Here is a 16,117-nt window from a genome sequence, read left to right as displayed (position 1 = left end):
AATATCATTATTAGTTAATTCAATTTATGTATATTATATTGCATATAGTAATGTAATTTTATAGCTTTCATCATATTGTTTAATGGAACCCAGGTAAATCAAACATTATTGTCATTGAACTACATTGAGGTCCATTTTGCTCTTTTGGGATCTCTTTTGTCATACATGTGCTGGTATTATATCATTTCATTGTCAACATTAATTTACTAATATGATATTAATTAGCCTTCAAAATTATGAACTCATACTTAGTTTGTCATACTTCATGAATTAATATAAAAGATATTTCTATTATAAGGCTTGCATAAGAAGAATAATTAAGCAATACATAACTTAATGCTTTTCTTTTCAAAATGTTGTTAAATATAAAATATTTATGTAATCATATTATATCTTATTTTAAGATTTAATTATTCGAATTTGTATTTGGTCATTCATATATGAATACTTGATTGTGAACACTCTCAACAAAATGATTTTTTTAATGTCTTTCTACTATCAATTAATTCAAACACAATTGTATATGCCTAAATTTAACAACCATCGCTTTTAAATTAAAATTGCATTTCTTACCTCTGTGACAAATTGTCTCCTCAATTTCGACACCTCGTATCATTTTTCAATTGTAAATTACAACATTTACATAGTTTCACTTATATCCTAAATACCATTACATAGCCACTAAGAAATCCAAAACAATATAATGATAAATGGTCTATATACCTATGTTGTAGACTCGCATACACAGCTAAATAATTGAACATAAAGTGTCATTAATATGATGATAGTCTGCTTCCACTTACGGTTAAATAAATTTGTGAGCTATGAAGCTCATAAAGTTATGCAATTCTAATAAAAAATATTCAATAAAACATTATAGTGAATAATATAATTGAAATCATTGAATCAAACTCATAAGGAAATTACAAAACAGCTTTAAATATTATATTCAAGATCATATTTCATTTTATTTGAAGCGCTGCAGGAAATTTAGGTATTACCAACGGTCGTTACTGGCGGTCCTATAGCCGCCGGTAATATTTGAGGTTAAACTGGCGGTCTAACCGACAATTTTTTATAAATCATCACCAAAATTAGCGGTGGTATAATAATCAGCGGCTAGTGCGCCAGTTTTATTTTTTACCTGCGCCTTTATATGCAATTCTAATAAAAAATATTCAATAAAACATTATAGTGAATAATATAATTGAAATCATGGAATCAAACTCATAAGGAAATTACAAAACAGTTTAAAATATATTCAAGATCATATTTCATTTTATTTGAAGCGCTACAAGAAATTTAAGTATTACCAGCGGTCATTATCGGTGATCCTATAGCCGCCGGTAATACCGGAGGTTAAACTGGCGGTCTAACCGACGATTTTTTATAAATCGACACCGGAATTAGCGGCGATATAATAACCGGCGGCTAGGGCGCCAGTTTTCTTTTTTACCTGCGCCTTTATCGGCGGCCTTTGCCACCGGTTTTAAGTGATTTTTTTCCAGCGGTCTAAATCGCATTAAATGCCCCTAAATTTAGCCATCCCGAGTCTTCCTCTTCATTTCTTCGCATTTCTCTCGCTGCAGACGCTCGCCCCCACTCTCCTCCGGCCTCTCATGATCGATCGCGCCTCCGAGCGAATGCTTAGGAATCCGGCTGCCTACAACCTCCCTCCGGCCAAAAGTTTCTCGACCCCACTTCGATAGCCGAGCATGCCTGCAATCTACCCGCGAAGCCGTCCAAACCAAATTTAGGTTTGCTTCTTTTTCCTCAAAATTGTAATTGGTGGTTTGAACAAGTATTTTCTTATTTCGCTTGGATTAAATTAAGGATCAACATTAAGTCCATATCTTTTTGCTCTTGTCATGAATGTTCTCACTAGACATTTGCAAGAGGATGTATATTGGTGTTTGTTTTTTGCTCATGTTATTCTTCTTGTTGATAAGAGTAGAGAGGGAGTTCAAGGTAAACTTGAATTATAGAGGTCAACCTAGCTTAGAGGATGTACCTTTTGTGTTTGTTTTTTGCTCATGATTTCACAACTTGTTGATAAGACTATAGAGGGAGTTTAAGGTAAACTTGAATTATGAAGGTCAACCTGGCTTAGAGGCTGCTTAGAGGATGTACTCAACTCCCCTTTTGTAATTATGTGAATATATTCATGCTACTTTCAAGTCAAAGTGACTATACAAAGTGACAAGTAATCCTAACATCTAGGGTTGTTCATAAACTTACAACTTTTCCTTTTTCTCGTTTGCATGTGTTTATTTTTAAGACATAGATCATGACAAGAATGATTTGCGATGTATAAGTGTATGTATTGAAGTTTATGAACTTTAATAGTTGTTTTGCAAGTGCTTGATTATAAACTTAATCAACTTAGAAGCATTAAGTCATTGTGAGATCTATCATATATCTTTCAAGGTTTATATTGCAGATCCCATAAATGACATTATCAATTAAGTTTGTGTAAAACACGTTGCAAAATGAATACCCTAGACCTTTACATGCCTAAGATTTGCAAAATCATAAAACATGTTTATAAAATTTATAAGTGCTTGTGAAGAAAGGGTGGAAGTATTTTATGACTTTTAAGGGCTAATAGATATATTCCCACCATATATTGGAATTTGTTAAACATGTTTAGTAGAGTTTACAAGTTAATTGGCCACACATAACAACGAATGACTCATATATTTGTCGGCATCCTAAAATGACAAACCTATGTATGCATGCTTTTCTAGATCCCTAGACCATGACAAAATTGATCTTTAGGGTCTATCTAGATGTTTATCAATGATGATTTCACCTATACACTTCTAAGATATTCAAATCATATCAAATTTGATTTTAAAATTTCCTAGGAGTTATAGGAATGATTTCCCCTCTCCATGATGAGTCCAAAACACTCAAATCAAAATAAGGAATCCCCTTTCAAACGCTCTTTCCTCTTATGTGTGATGTTTTGGAGTTTCCTCAAGACTCCAAATCCTTTATTCTATAGATGGTGGTGAGACCTACAATACTTTATGGTGCCGAATATTGGCCATTAAAAGAGAAACATAATACTGAGCTAAGTGTTGCATAGATGAGGATGCTAAGGTGGATGAGTAGCTTTACCCTTAGAGATATGATACGAGACATTATCCGAGTTTTCCATTTTGTCACATAAATTATTTATTTTGTATTGTTGTATTTATTGGATAGTTGGTGAATGCATTCTAATTCAAATAAAGTACACTTATTTAAAAGTAAAGCACGTACACTTGTTCAGGCTGCATATCTTCAAATAATTGATTTCATAGCTATGTAGGGAAACGTTTGTTTTAACATCCAAATTACTATCCAAGAAGATAGATATTGAACGTATAGTTGTGGGTTGATTATAGTAGCGTGTTACCCATATTTGTGATAATTGTTATCTATTATGTGCAGGTTTGTGGAAACTTGAGTAAATAGATGGGAGGTTGTCAAATTTTTTTAAATGCTACAAGTTTTCGGCGGTCAATCTGCTATTTGGCCACTGAAAACTTCGATACCGGACTGCTTATTATAGCCGTCGTAAGTTTAATAAAGCTGTCGGCGGTCAACTGACGGTAACCCGACAGCTTAGTCGCTGGTAAAACCTACCGTTTTGACGGCCGGTAAGCCGCTGGTGATTAACCGGCGATCAATTGGTGGTGACCCGGCGCCGCCGGTAACACCGGCGGTTTTGACGGCTGGTAAGCCGCCGGTGATTAACCGACGATCACCGGCGCTAAGACCGCAATAAATTATCGATTGTTTAGGCCACCGAAAAGCCACTGGTAAGTATCACCACCATTAATAATTTTCTACGCGGTTTATTCCGGCGGTTTTCTATGTTGGTTGTAAATTGTAAATTCCGTTAATAAATTGTCTTAACAAATGATTCATGTTGATGGAATATTCATCTGAAATTGTTTTGAGGGAATTTTTTGTCGTAATATTCTTCAATAATCATTGATGAAATTTCTATGAGTAATATTGCTGACAACAAATTGTCGCAAACAATCCATTAATTTTTTGGATGAAATTGTGACAAAGTTTGTGCTGCTATGGGTGTTTTATTGATGAGAAATTATTCTGTGTGGAGTTTGGACTGAAAGAACAATTTGGATATGTTAGTGTACGAAAAAAATGTACACAATGTGTATCAAGTTTTTGTACACATTTTTGTACAATGTGTACACTCCTAATTCAGACAGTTTTTTCATCTGGACTCCACATAATAATTTCTCTTTATTGATAAGTCTATAGTTATCAGAACTCATGTTTCTCATTGATTTTTCTTTATTAATAATTGACATTCCGGTTTGTGATAGGCTTTTTTTTTTTATAATTTTTTAAAACATGCAGAGTTATAAAATTATCGTGGAGAGAATAATCTATTTTAAAGTTGTCGGAGACAATAGTTTTCTAGCAAAAAATTTATTTGTAAAGTTATATATATATAGAGAGTAAGAAACAAAGCCCTACATGGGTCCTGGTTCGGTACCCATTGGGTGCCTATGCTTTACTCGGACGGGCTTCGCCCACCCACACCCACCAATGGTGACTTTCGGGATGCCATACCCATCTATACCCACCCACTTTACATGCTTTTTGAATGCAGTCTACCACAGATTGATAGCCTTGAGAATTGTTTCCCTTTGCTATGATTGTAAACTTTTAAGACGCATATCAAAATTTATAGTAGCCACAGTATGGTTAAGTGCTGCACATTACATAATGAGGATTGCAGTAATATAAGATATATGATGATTAGCAATGTAAATCGATTTATCCCTCAATGTTGAGTACCCACTCATACCCACCCAGAAGGCCATGGACGTACCCATACCACCCATACCCATCCATACCCATTGGATATGGGTGGGTACATGGGTGGGTGTGGGTATAGATACCCAATGCAGGCTCCCGTAAGAAAGTGAAATACTGAAATGTATGTATGTTATCGGGCAGTATGAACTTTGCTTGTTCAACAAACGGGTCGAACCAAGTTACCGGTTCAGTCGGCTCTGGATCCATGACCCGAAGAGGCTTAACCTGTCAATTCGGAAACCTTTGTCTAGCAAACGATCACATTCCGTAACCGCGCCGAAGTAGGGTTTGCTCTGTCTTGCCGATATATGCCACAGATCACCGGCGACCAACAGCTTTGGACAATTCCTGTAATGTAATTGCTGCGATTTCACGGTTTTAGTTGCAAATCGGTATTTTCGTGTTCTTTTTTCACTTAAGACTGTGTTTTGACGTCATGAATTTGAGTGAAATGAAATGGGGAAAAAAGGGTTGAAAGCTTAAATTAATGGCCGCAGTTTCATAATCAACCCATGAATTGTCGTTCAATCCGAACAAAGCTTAATACCCATTGAATTATATTTTAGACACTTTTAATGTTGATGTCGAACATTCTTTGGATTTTGTTTTATTGAACTAATGAAATTACTATTATATTTTCTTATGCTTCTTCAAGTTTTAGGTGTGCTTATAGAGATGGCGGAGGAGAATCCATCCAACTTGAAGGATGAGATTACCGAGGTACCTGCTTTATTAATTTTGGATAGCTTTCATCTCGAAATTTAGCCAGATAAACATTTTGTGTTTCTCTCTTGTAATCTTTGGGCGAATGTAAAGAAATGTTGACTCTCACTTATCTAACAAACATTAAAAAGAGTACTAAATCCTATAAAAGAAATAATTTTAGTGTTTTCTTTTGCTGTAGCTTGCCTCGTTCGATCCTTCTAAGAAAAAGAAGAAGAAGAAGGTGATAATCCAAGATCCTAATGAGGAAGTGGACAAGCTAGTTGAGAATACTGAAAATTTATCAGGTTTTTTCATCATGCGCTTTCCATTGCAGCTCAGTTGTTATTAAAATATTATTAAAGATAGTTTTTTTGTTAATAAAAATAAAATTTTTTATCATGATTTAAATGCACACTGATATGATGGTTCTTGTCCAGTTGCTGATACACCGGAGCCTAACTTTGCTGGTATGAAGAAAAAGAAGAAGAAACCGGTCAGTTAATTGAAGCTCATACTTGATAAGAAATGAACTTATGTAATGCTGAAGAATGTTGTTAACTCCATAGTCCTTCCATCTTAGGTGGAAACTGACTTCTTGATTGATGACGAGAATGCTGATGATGGGGCGGATGCTGAATGTAACGACTTGTACATCTTAGTTCACAAAGTGCCATCTTTTTATGATATGGATTTTTTCAAAATAATAGTTGGAGATCCTTTATTTCTTTTAGGATTTGTTTGGGATAGCTTTCTCTCTGCTTTAAAAAACAGTTTTTTTAGTACAAATAAAAATTTTGTATTAAAAAGTTGTTTTAGAAAGCAGCAAAAAATTGTCCCAAATGAAACCTTAATGTTTTGTTCAATCATCAAATTGACTTTGGGAAAGTATAGACGTCTTTACTGTTTTTCATTTTCCTTCATGTTTTTCAGATGATCAAATTGGTGAGGATGATGAAGGGGAGGGAATTGTGCTTGCAAGTGTAAGATATCCTTGGGAAGGCACAGTTCGAGATTATAAATATGATGAGGTGATTGGATTTTTCTTTTTTCACCTTCATCGGCCTGCTGTTTTTTATTTTTGCTTGCCTTGGTTTATGTTTCAAAGACAATATTTGATCTTTCATTTAAAAGGTGTTTGCTATGTGTTCCTATACATTAAATAATGATTTTCTATACTTAAAAAATGGTATTTTATAATTTCAGTTATATTCAAGTTTATATTATGTCATAAGGAAAATGCCCTTAAAACACAGTGGGAGTTTTACATTTACTATTTCCTTAGTGCTTTCTAAGAAATTCAACAAAATTTTCCTCTTTTATTTCTTAAACTTGATAATACAAAAATAAACATTTCTTTACTCAATGGCCACAGAAAAAATTTCAGTTGCATCACTTGCATTTGTTCACTTTATGATAATATTTACAATATGGCTTAAACATTGCTCAATATGGCATGTTTTGAGGTTTTTCTTAGGTGCTTGTTTGATGCTCACAAGAATCCATCGCTTGATTTAGTTTGCTTGATCCTATGTTCATTAGTGCTATTCTCAAATCCTTGTTTAAATTTTCATGTCAACATCCTATAGTACAATTAAGTTTGTCTTGCTTTTTTACTTTTATGCCATTCTTTCGTACCCACCCATACTACCATATGTATATAACTTTTATGAAACTTATAGTGGTTTTACTGATATGATTTGTGTTTTTTAGCTTTTGGATAGAGTTTTCAATATCTTGCGAGAAAATAATCCTGATCTTGCTGGAGACCGGCGCCGAACAGTTATGAGGCCACCACAGGTTCTTAGGGAAGGAACTAAGAAGACGGTATTTGTTAACTTCATGGACCTATGCAAGACGTAAGGTTCAACATATTTATGAAGAATATAAATAACCTATTTAAGTTTTTCACTTGGAGAGCTTTTTTATGTATTTCTTTCTTTAAGAATTTCTGCTAGTCATGAATGTTTGCCAAAGATTAGTAAGTTATCATCATTTTTCTTGATTTTTTTGGGAATTTCTTAATAGATTCATTAATTCACAACTTTCATTTAGACATATAGAAGTAATGCCTTAGAATCGTAATGCTTTGTTATAATGATCACATCATCAACAGAATTCAATAAAATTATATTTTCTAGAAGATATATGATAAAAATTGAAGAAAATCAGTTGAGGTGTTCATTCTAATATTTGTATTAAGGATGAAGATAAAAAAAACACTTTTCTTGGAAGATGATATTCAACAAAGGTGGATGAGATATTTTGCTAAAATTTTTAATGAAGAATGTGAAAATACGATTGACTTTAGCGACCTCAGCATCCTAAATGAAAAGAAAGATTTATGTTTTTATCGGCGTATTAGTATAACTGAAGTTAGAGAGGCTTTAAAGAAAATGAAGTATGCAAAAACTGTTGGACCTGATGATATTCCAATAGAGGTGTGGAAATGCTTAGGAAATGAAGAAATTTCTTGGCTTACTAAACTTTTTAATACTATTTTGAAGACTAAAAAGATGGCAGATGAGTGGAGAATGAGTATGTTAATTCATATTTTTAAGAATAAAGCGATACACAAGATTGTGCGAGTTATAGAGGAATTAAGTTAATGTGTCATACTTTAAAACTATTGGAGCGAGTTATGGAGCATAGGTTGTGGCGTGATACTAATGTTTCTCAAAATCAACTTGGATTCATGCCGAGTAGGTCTACTATGGAAGCCATACATTTATTGAGAGGTTTGATGGAGAAATATAGAGAGAATAAGGAGGATATGTATATGATATTTAATGATTTAGAGAAAATATATGATAAAGTTCCAAGAGAAGTGCTATGAAGAGTTCTTGAAATGAAAAAAAGTTAATAATACTTATATTCAAATCATTAAAAATATGTATGCAGGAGTTATTACTTGTGGTTTGATCAAGTATTTCTTATTTTTGTTAGATTACATCAAAGATCAGCCTTAAGACCATATCTTTTTGCTTTAGTCATGGATGTTCTCACTAGACATTTGCAAGAGGATGTACCTTGGTGTATGTTTTTTATTGATGATATTCTTCTTGTTGATAAGACTAGAGAGGGAGTTGAAGGTAAATTTGAATTATGGAGGTCAACCTTAGAGTCTAAAGGTTTTCACCTAAGTAGATCTAAAACTGAATATATGGAGTGTAATTTTAGTAGTAAAAGACCTAGTGAGGGGATTTTGACTTTGGGCGAGCAATTCATTAATAAGAGTATACGTTTTAGATATCTTGGATCTATTGTTTAGAGTGATGATAAAATAGATGGAGATATTATCAGCATAATTCAAGTTGGATGGTTGAAGTGGAGGAATGCATCGGGCTTGTTGGGTGATTGAAAAATCCCCTCAAACTTAAGGAAAAATTCTATAAGATGGTGGTGAGACCTGCAAAGCTTTATGATGCCGAATGTTGGCCATTAAAAGAGAAGCATAATACCAAGTTAAGTGTTGCAAAGATGAGGATACTCAAGTGGATGAGTGGCTTTACCCTTAGAGATAGGATACAAAATGAGTATATACGTGAAAAGATTGGAGTAGCGCCAGTGGAAGATAAGATTAGAGTGAGTCGCCTTAGATGGTTTGGTCACATAAAACGGTGGCCTTCTGATGCCCCGGTTAGGAAAGTAGAGGTATTAGATTTGACTTATGTTAAGAAAGGTAGAGGTAGACCTAAAAAGACTTGGTTAGAAAATATTAGAAATAATCTTTCTTTATTAGATTTAAACGAGAATTTAACTTTTAACAGGACACAATGGAGAAAAAAGATTCTTATAGCTGACCCCACGTAGTGGGACAAAAGCTTGATGTTGTTGTTAATCTAATTAGAAAAATTAAAGAGCACATTTAATTTAGTTACATTACATTTTATAAGGAATTTATCATATTGTTGCATTTTAATAAGTGCATTATTTAAATTTGTACAATTTAAGGCGCGCGCGCACACACACATATATAATCAAAATTTAGTATTTATAACAAACTCATATTTCATTAGTTTAAATATTTACAGTTGTTTTTTATTTGGTTACATACCTGAAAATTTTTCTTTCTTTTTTTTGTTCCTTTTGTAAAATAAATGATATCTTCTCTTTTTGCTTTGCTCCTCTTCTATCTTCTTACCTTTACAAAACAATTTATTAAAAATTGAACACATGTATCTTGGGTTTATCAATTTGATTATGAAAAAAATCTTGGTTAGATTTACCTTAAGTCAAGTCTTTTTGAGCGACCACCCTTGGTCTCGCTCTCAAAGGCACATTTAGACAGCTACATCCTCTCTCACATATAGCCTTGCCTCTCCATCTTCTCATCTCTCCTTTTTCCATCTGTCGCTCTCTCACTTTCTCCATCTCCTCTTCTCTTCTTCTCCATCTCTCATGCTTTCATTTACTCTTCCGCACTCGCACGAACTCCCTCTTGATTTTGCGCGCAGTAGACCATTTTGCCCCAGGCCGCCTCCTCGCATCTATATAGAAGATGGAACCGGCGCATTGGTTACTTTGAACCAGCATAGCCAGTTTGGATTTTCTTTTTATAAGAAACCGGGGTTTACATAGGTTCAGCAGGTGGAGGTCTGCTGGGTTGCTGGCTAGGGTTGAGCTTTTGGAGGCGGAGGGCGACCGTGTTCCACAATATATAACATGCTGCAATTTTTTCTACAACATTGGAAACAATGTCTGTGATTATTTTTTTCATGAATATTTAGCATTGGAAACAATGTCTTTTAATATCATCTTTTCATTATATGCATGGAGATCCATTCAAACTTTTTTTTTAATGCCATCTAATTTTTATGAATACTTAAGATGGATATGGATACTTAAGATAGATGTTCCATTAGACCATTAAGGCATCATATTTAATATTTTTTTATAAAACATATTCAAAAGCATGAAATGTTTTTGTTAATTAAATATAAATAAAACACCTTAAGATGCTCAAGTCTCATTGTAATATTTTTTAATTAAAAAAATGGTTCGTTAATAGTAATTTTCTTGCTGGTGATTGTTTTTTATTGGAAAATATTTAACGTTTTGATACTTGTCCTTCAGTCGATGTGGCCGTTGGCATTTTTGTTTATTGAAATGCAAGTCGATATGAAAGGTATAATGGACAAGAAAGAAAAATGAAAATTGTTTTTATATAGCCTAATGCACTTACTTTCTGCATCTCATTTACAGCTAAAAACAACCTTGTCTGCTGCCTGATTACTTCGTCGTGACAGTGTTGCATTTTTTAGTTTTCTATAATAGATTAACAGTTATATAATTCCTGACATATCCATGGATGCTGTAAATCTTCTCTGTACAAAGAATAATGCTATACACTCCAAACAAATTCACATATAAAATCACAATTTCATGTTTCTTGTGCATTGTTAATGTGAAAACTTATATGGCTCACATAAAAATGAGATAGTTTTACATAAATGCTGCTGTAAGGGCATCTCCAACCGAAAATCTCATTTTTCACTCCAAAATGCAGTGAAACTAAAAAATGTCGTGATTTATCTCCAATTGAACTCAATTTTGTGCGGTAACCGTCTTTCTCTTCTTTCGCGCATTTCTTCTGCAAATCTAGTAGAGACAGAAAAATAGCTTAGGTGAACAGTGCACGCCAATATTGGCGTCGCACTGTTCACCCGCAGCCAAATAGTGAAAGTTTTGCCGTTCGGCTGGAGCTCGCGAGCGACGCCATTCGTGCGTTTGGAGTTCGGTTGGAGAAGGCCTAATGCATGACAATCGAAGAAATTCATTTTATGCTGATTCGCTTTGGGAGTTGAGCATTATTGATTATTCCAATGCTACCATTTTCACATTGAAGCAGTCATCCCTAAGGTTTCGTTTGGTTGGACGTAATTATACCATTTCCGATTAGAATAGTTGCTGTTTTATGTTTGTTTAGACAAATTTTGTGAAAATCATTTTTCTAAAACTCCGTATATCTGCTGATCCGAGAAGGAAAAAATTTCTGCTTACCCGTTCTTAAAACCTCTGTTTAAAAAGGAAAAAAAGACGTTGTAAACCAAACGAGGCCTAAGAGTAGTAATGGTGATGTTGTAGAATATATTATGTTATTCCCGTATTGAGGTGTATATCTTGGAGCACTACGCGTTTCAAAGTACAACATTTCGATCATGCCAAAGCAAACAATTTTTTTTTTTTTAAATTTTTTGCTTTAACAATTTCCGCTCTTCCTTCTGATGTTTGTTTGATGCATTCTTTTGATCCCATCTTGTTCAGGATGCATAGACAGCCAGAACATGTGATGATGTTCTTACTTGCCGAAATGGGAACTAGTGGATCCCTCGACGGGCAACAAAGATTGGTTGTAAAGGGGAGGTTTGCTCCCAAAAATTTTGAGGGTATTCTGAGAAGATATGTCAGTAAGTTCACCATCACATATTACTTTTCCCTGGCCAGCTGAATGCTTCAGTTCTTTCAACTGGAAAATGTTAGGCGTCTTTCTTCCCCCATGATATTTTGTTGCTTAAATAAATTCACCACAGTAATTGTATTAATTGGCCTAATCCTTAATTTTTTCCTCGTATGAACCTTGTTTTGGAGATGTCTGCACGCAAGAGCGATAGCATAAATAATATTAACATCAATAAACCGTATTGAATGAAATCTTATTTCTCAAGTCTGTTGTATGGTTTTTGCTAAATTTCTTCCAACGGGGAAAAGTTATGCAAATCAACATTCGGAGTTCTGTTTTTTTCTTAATTAATGTTTTGTTAGTGATTTTTTTGATTTTCTTAGAATATTTAAGTTTTAGTTTTAGCAGTTATATACATTAAACACCATTGCAAAGAGCCTGAATCGCAATTTGATCGTTTAAAAGTCAACTGAATGGAATACATAATTGGTGTTATCGTCTTCCTTTTTTTCTATTAAGCTGGAATGTTTCTACTCCTCTGCAACTAGTATGTAAAGTTGCTTTATTATCACATGCTTCAACCATTTGTTTTCATTATTTGCAGATGAATATGTCATATGCAATGGATGCAAAAGCCCAGACACGATACTCTCTAAAGAGAACCGTTTGTTCTTTCTGCGTTGTGAGCAGGTAATCCTTCACTGTTGACATTATTTTTTTTAATTCTAAAGTTGGAAACAAATTTTGCAGAACTTTAGCCCATTGTAAGCAATAAAACTTTTTTTTTTAATTTTCTAGCTGCTCTGTATATTTGGTAGGTTTTTGTGCAATATTTAGAGGATGGAACTTAGCAGTGGTGCTAAGCTTTTCTAATATTTGATATTGGAAATGGTTAAAATTTAGTGTATTTTATTGGAGTAATCATCTTGAAGTTTCTTGATGGATAATAATATTAATTTGGTCCTATGATAAAATTTAGTGCATCCTTTTGACTAAACTAAAGGAATAAGGAATAAGATGATTCAAACTTATAATAGATTTTAGTAGTTTTTTGGATAATGAATTAAGGTGAGCTTCAATATTCCATAACGAAGTTACTTATTGCCGAGGATGGCTATAATTTGTGTGGAAGGGGTTGATCAATCTAAAGTAAACTTCACGTCTCCCGGAATAAATGTAGGAGGATTTACAATGCTAATGGAATAGTTGGGATAGGTTATTGATGATGATGATTGAGGATAAATTATTGGGTTTTAAAGATCAACACTAATTGATTGAATTATCCTTGCTGGTTAAACAATAAAGTAATTTAGTTTTATTTCTCCCAAATTTCAAGTAAATTTTACTGATCTCCATGGACACAGAAACAGAGCTTTACATGGAAAAAAGAAAAAAATAGCGGACAAAATTTAATATTAGTATCTTACCAAAAAAATTTTCTCAAGGAATCTTCAAATTTTAAAAATTTAAGGAGCTAAATGGTCTAGCGAGTGATCTTACTCTAACCAATTGTTTAACTCTCCGTTTACCAAAAGCCAATCGTTAGCAGTGCTGAAATTACCCAGGTCTCATCGCAAGCAATTACATTCATGCCTTTTTGTCTCAGTGAGCTTCATCATTTTTCTCACTTAGCCATTTACTATGGTTTTGGTTTCCTTTTTGAGGGCTTCAAATCTGCCATCTTACATTAAGGAATCTTAACTTATTTAAAAAAGGATTTTCATTGCTACTATCAATGATTGAAAGTTATAGTTAATGTGAGCAAAAACCATTAATTAATTGGGTATAAATTTTATTAACAAAGAATATTTTTATGAATGGCTGGTTCAATTTATAAATAATATTAGATATATTTAACATAATAAAAAACTAATATAGATGCAATAAAAGTTGATATCAATTCGATTCGAGTAAAACTTGACTTTGTTTGTAATAAAATTAAGATTTTCTGCATATTGAATATTCTCTTGTATAAATAATGTTATATACTATAATAATTATTTATTTAATACTATATTAATATTATATTATTGTAAAATTTTTTATGGAATTTCTATGTGTTTTTGCTGCAGTGTGGTTCTTCTCGATCAGTTGCTACAATCAAGGCTGGCTTTGTTGCCCGTGTTGGCCGCCGTAGAGCTGGTGCTTGATTCACTGCAGACTGCTTTGATAGCATCATCTCCTTCGCGGTGAATTTTTCCGAGTATTATAGAGCTGATTCGACATTTGAGCTTCTCTTTCTCCAAGGTTTTTGTGCTTTATTACTCCTCTTTTTTTTATCTTACAATTTGAATTCACGCCAAGAGCTGTTGAATTCTTCAATGCTGATTGCTAAATTACAAAATTACTCTTTGTATGATACCTTATTTTATTACTTTTATATTAAGAGATTTATTCATTTAATGAAATAGATAATAGATTTTAGCTTTTTTTAGCTGTCTCAAACAGATCATATATTGTGCTTAAAAAAAAATCATAAGACTCAGGCAAATCTTTGGCCATACGGTAAGATTTTCGGGTCATAGTGGCCTGGATCAATCGATCGATCTGTTGTCCCTCATTGCGTTCATCTTTGGGCCATACGGTAAGATTTTCGGGTCATAGTGGCCTGGATCAATCGATCGATCTGTTGTCCCTTTTTTTTTACATTTTTTTTTATAAATTAAAAAGTTAAATGTGTGATATTGTTTGATCTTTTACAGAAATGAGAAAAGATTCAAAGATCTTCAAAAGGAAAAAACCCACTAAAATTTTAATAAGAACCCACCGTTGCCTAGTTTGGTTGGTGGGCGAGTACGGTTGGAAACCATCCTACTCGTGCTCAATTTTTCTCGAGCGGCAATGCCTCTTAAGTGGGGCCAAATCAACTGCGGGTCAAGAGGTTTCTGGGGTGGTTGCCTCTTCTAGGTCAGTCGATGATTAGTCATGCCGTCAAGCGCCATTTCGGGGGTGATAGTTGGTGGATATCCTGTTTAAAAAAAAAACATAATCAAATTCAGCAAATCACAATTCTGAATAAAAACAATTTAATAAATAATTTAATGAAAGGATGATTTTCAATAATAAAGAATTTTGTTATAAAAAAAAACTTCAATCAAATTTTAGGTTTATGGGTTATACATATCCAAATAAAGCAGGCCTTGGCCGATGCCCCTTTGCATCGTGAAATTATTACGTGTGGAGTCCGGGCGTTGCTTTATGTCGAGGCTCCAATGAAATTGTAACATGTAGATTTGTACCTAATGTGTATAAGTATGTACACATCTTATATAAGCTTGTAAGCAGTATGTATAAATTCATGTGTCATGATTTCATTAGAGTCTGAATGTAAAGCTATGTATAAACTTCACATAATAATTTCTCATTTGCATCAATGAGCCTAACTTGGTGATTTAGTGGATCGTCGGAAGATGATACCTGCAAGAAGGATTTTAGGATTCCCAATCCAGGGAAGAAGAAGAGAGCTTTCTCAAAGCTTCAAAAGAGTGTTTTTATCATTCAATGATCTTTTCTTCTACAAGACCTCCTATTTATAAGACTAAAAGAGCATTCTAGAAAGAAATGACAACAAACTAGGTAAAGTGCTCCTAAGGAACCCTCTTAGCTTAAGATGCACCGCATCACTTGGTCAGCTAATCTTATTTGATTTATTTTGAAGTCTATTTAAGTGACTAGCGTAGATGGGGTTCACACCTAAATCTTTGATGGTGTGCTCGTTTGTAAAACTATTGAAATTCTTATTTTTTCTTATAATTCTTTATTTTCATGCTTGTGGCAAAAATAGTAAATATTATTTGCAATTGAAATCTGAAAAAAAAAGGGAAAAACGAAGCAATGGTATCATACAATATTGCCATGGAAGATAACACCAATGACTAATTGGCTGAAGAAACAATTTTCTTATTATTTTTTAAAATAGTTTTTTAACATAATTTTTTTTGAACTATACATTTTTGTATTAAAATGCTGCTTTAAAAATATTAAGAAAGATATCCCAAATAAATCCTACATCTCGCATTGCCATTTTAGTTCAAGACAGACTTTGGTTACATAAAATATTGGCCTTGCGATGATATTGTTAGGAGAATTGATGTATTAGATTCGATCTATATTAAAAAATATAGATATAGTACTAAAAATATTTGATTAGAAAATATTAGAAATGAT

General features: G+C 33.4%; 1 protein-coding gene across 5 annotated transcripts; it reads left to right on the top strand.

The window, feature by feature from the left end:
* The first annotated feature begins 5,043 nt into the window (after nt 1-5,043).
* LOC110102454 (eukaryotic translation initiation factor 2 subunit beta) lies at nt 5,044-14,381 on the top strand. 5 transcript variants are annotated; one of them, XM_020830800.2, is made up of 10 exons: nt 5,044-5,200; nt 5,501-5,565; nt 5,750-5,855; nt 5,988-6,043; nt 6,131-6,188; nt 6,481-6,578; nt 7,261-7,406; nt 11,815-11,957; nt 12,555-12,640; nt 14,023-14,381. In XM_020830800.2, the coding sequence occupies exons 2-10, from the start codon at nt 5,521-5,523 to the stop codon at nt 14,098-14,100; spliced, it is 816 nt and encodes a 271-aa protein (XP_020686459.1). In that variant the 5' UTR covers nt 5,044-5,200; nt 5,501-5,520; the 3' UTR covers nt 14,101-14,381. The 5 variants fall into 5 exon arrangements, with proteins under 5 accessions (XP_020686459.1, XP_020686475.1, XP_020686487.1 ...); XM_020830816.2 differs by having other exon boundaries at nt 5,055-5,195; XM_020830828.2 differs by having other exon boundaries at nt 5,073-5,200; nt 5,507-5,565.
* The last annotated feature ends 1,736 nt before the right edge of the window (nt 14,382-16,117 follow it).

The sequence above is a fragment of the Dendrobium catenatum genome, unplaced genomic scaffold, assembly GCF_001605985.2.
Source record: "Dendrobium catenatum unplaced genomic scaffold, ASM160598v2 fragScaff_scaffold_1117, whole genome shotgun sequence".
Taxonomy (NCBI): Eukaryota; Viridiplantae; Streptophyta; class Magnoliopsida; order Asparagales; family Orchidaceae; genus Dendrobium; species Dendrobium catenatum.
The sequence above is the reverse complement of the archived record's forward strand: the minus strand, read 5'-3'. Positions and strand labels throughout refer to the sequence as shown.

What these genes read in the sequence shown, in the direction of transcription:
- LOC110102454 (XM_020830800.2), top strand. Translation starts at nt 5,521, where the DNA reads ATGGCGGAGGAGAATCCATCCAACTTGAAGGATGAGATTACCGAG. An exon ending in AGAAAAAGAAGAAGAAACCG is followed by an intron (nt 6,044 to 6,130) that starts GTCAGTTAATTG and finishes CTTCCATCTTAG; the next exon opens with GTGGAAACTGACTTCTTGAT. An exon ending in TGATGGGGCGGATGCTGAAT is followed by an intron (nt 6,189 to 6,480) that starts GTAACGACTTGT and finishes CATGTTTTTCAG; the next exon opens with ATGATCAAATTGGTGAGGAT.